Here is a 2,255-nt window from a genome sequence, read left to right as displayed (position 1 = left end):
GTTAATTCAAATTCCGAAAATAATATTTAAAAAAAGAATTTTTGGATTTTTCCATTTGTTTTGCATTTTAAAATTATTTTTAGATTTGGTATCACGGTCTCACAAAATTAGAATGGTCTCAAATGAACCTGACCTCTCTCTCTCTCTCTCTCTCTCTCTATATATATATATATATATATATATATATATATATATATATATATATATATATATATATATATATATATATATATATATATATATATATATAAAACATGAATTTGTATTAAAAAATAGAACAATAGTAATTGAATCCTTAAATATGGACAATAAAAAACTCTACACGTAAATACATATATGATACGAATATATAACTAAGGCTTTGTTGGGAAACATAAGTCTGAATTTGAACCTGATATCACACACTTAGCTCGAGATTGGTATTCCTCTCTTTATGGTATCGATACGGGTGGATTCATAGACAGGTAAACCACTTGGATAATAACCCAAATCACAATTTGTTAACTCAAAAAGATCAGAGCTTGAATCACTATCTCCTCCGTCTTCATCACTAAACCTCTTGAATTCTTTGATATCCTCTCTTGAAACATACTTATGAGCATGATGTTCTTCTTGTTTTTCCTCAAAAGTCTTTACGTTTTCCACAAACCTAGTTCCAAAACTCATCTTTTTTTCAGAAAGATCACTCTTAATGCTGAAATTTTCGATCTTGTTGAGGGTGGCATGGATGGGCATTTTCGTAATTTGACTTGGAGGGTGCTTGAGATCTGAATAGCTTCTGGTGGTTTTTGTGGGTGTGTGTACCATATGATAAGGAGGTGGTGTTCTAAAGCCTGAACTTCTTGAGGTTGAAAGCAAAGATTTTGAATCACTCGTGATGGTAGTGGTGGTGATGATGCTAGAATTACTGTTTCCACTCGTGAAATGACTAATGCTACTCCTTCTCTTCCTTCTCCAACCACCAGGACTCTCATCTTCATCCTTGGTTGACTTTGTATTTGACTTAGATTTTGACTTCTTTGAAGACGTTTGGTTAAAGAGAGAATTCAAGAAATGGGCCAATTTCCCTCCAGGTGAGCTTGGATGCTTGGACTTCTTCTCATTGTTGACCATCATGGAATTATCCATCAACATGGCTTGCAAAGGAATGGAATTCTCTACATTTTTTGGCATGTCAAGACTCATTCTTCCCATAGGCCTTATGCAAAACTTTTGTGTATTGTTTCCGATAACCCTAGCTTCGCCAATGACATTTTTACAGGTGCCATTAATGTTTTCAATGGCACCTGAAAAATAACGAGCCGCCTCAAACACATCGAGCTCTCCTGAACTGTTCTTGTGACGGAACGGTTCTTTGGGTTGGGATGTAGGTGGAATTTTGATGGACATTGTTGATGTAAAATAACAAACTTTTCTTGAGATAGTATACACAAATAAGATCTAAAAGACTAAAAGCTACCCACAAATCCAAATTGTATTACTAACTCTTAATATATTGAATACAAGGTAGCTTATATCAACTTTAAGAGGAGTGATGAAAAGGGTGGTGCAATGGAATGATTTAGGATAGTGGTGGTATAGTAGTAGATAAGTGTGAGTAAAGGTTTCTTTTTATAGAATTTTTGTACCTCCTCAACTTGTTAAAGTCTACTCAACATCCGGTGGGTATTGTTTCCTTTTTCATATTTAACACATATTAAATAATATGTTAGTTCGGATAGATGAGGTTTAAAAATAGTTTAAGAAAATTATAGCATAAATTCGAAATGTGAAGGAAAAGTCAATGAGGGTAAATTTACAGAAAATTTAATAGCCTATAATTATTCCAATACTTTAAATAAATAGAAGCAAATTATAATGTCCAACATCGTAATAAAGATACTAGTATATAATGCATGATGTACAAGTTCATGCTACAAATAGTGTGGTTGGCAAAGGCATATCGATAGTCGTGGATTATGGTGGTTTGTGTTAGGAAAAAAAGCACGAATAGAAGTGGAACAACCATGAGGGTTGGAGCGTAGAGGGACAAGTGGGGTAGAAACAAGAATGGAGAACAAAGGGTTTCACATCATTTTTTTCCTTAGTGGTTTTAAAGCTTTAACTCTATGCTATGTGTTGTGGGGGCAGAGTGGCAACATGTCCACGGCATCGAACAATAACCACCGTGACTATTTGTTTTAGCATTAAAATGTAATATTAAAAAGTTTTTGTCTAAAGAAGGTAAGAAATAACTCTTTTAAATAAGAGTTAAT

General features: G+C 33.6%; 1 protein-coding gene across 1 annotated transcript; it reads right to left on the bottom strand.

Annotated features, from left to right (window-relative positions):
* Nucleotides 1–259: 259 nt before the first annotated feature.
* LOC145070528 (suppressor) lies at nucleotides 260–1,599 on the bottom strand. Its single transcript, XM_079017468.1, has one exon. It carries the CDS (start codon nucleotides 1,387–1,389, stop codon nucleotides 406–408), a length of 984 nt encoding a protein of 327 aa, XP_078873594.1. The 5' UTR covers nucleotides 1,390–1,599; the 3' UTR covers nucleotides 260–405.
* Between the last annotated feature and the right edge of the window lie 656 nt (nucleotides 1,600–2,255).

This window comes from Lactuca serriola, chromosome 8 (genome assembly GCF_051521515.1).
Source record: "Lactuca serriola cultivar US96UC23 chromosome 8, Lser_US96UC23_V15, whole genome shotgun sequence".
NCBI classification, from domain to species: Eukaryota; Viridiplantae; Streptophyta; class Magnoliopsida; order Asterales; family Asteraceae; genus Lactuca; species Lactuca serriola.
This window is presented reverse-complemented; position numbering and strand designations above follow the sequence as displayed.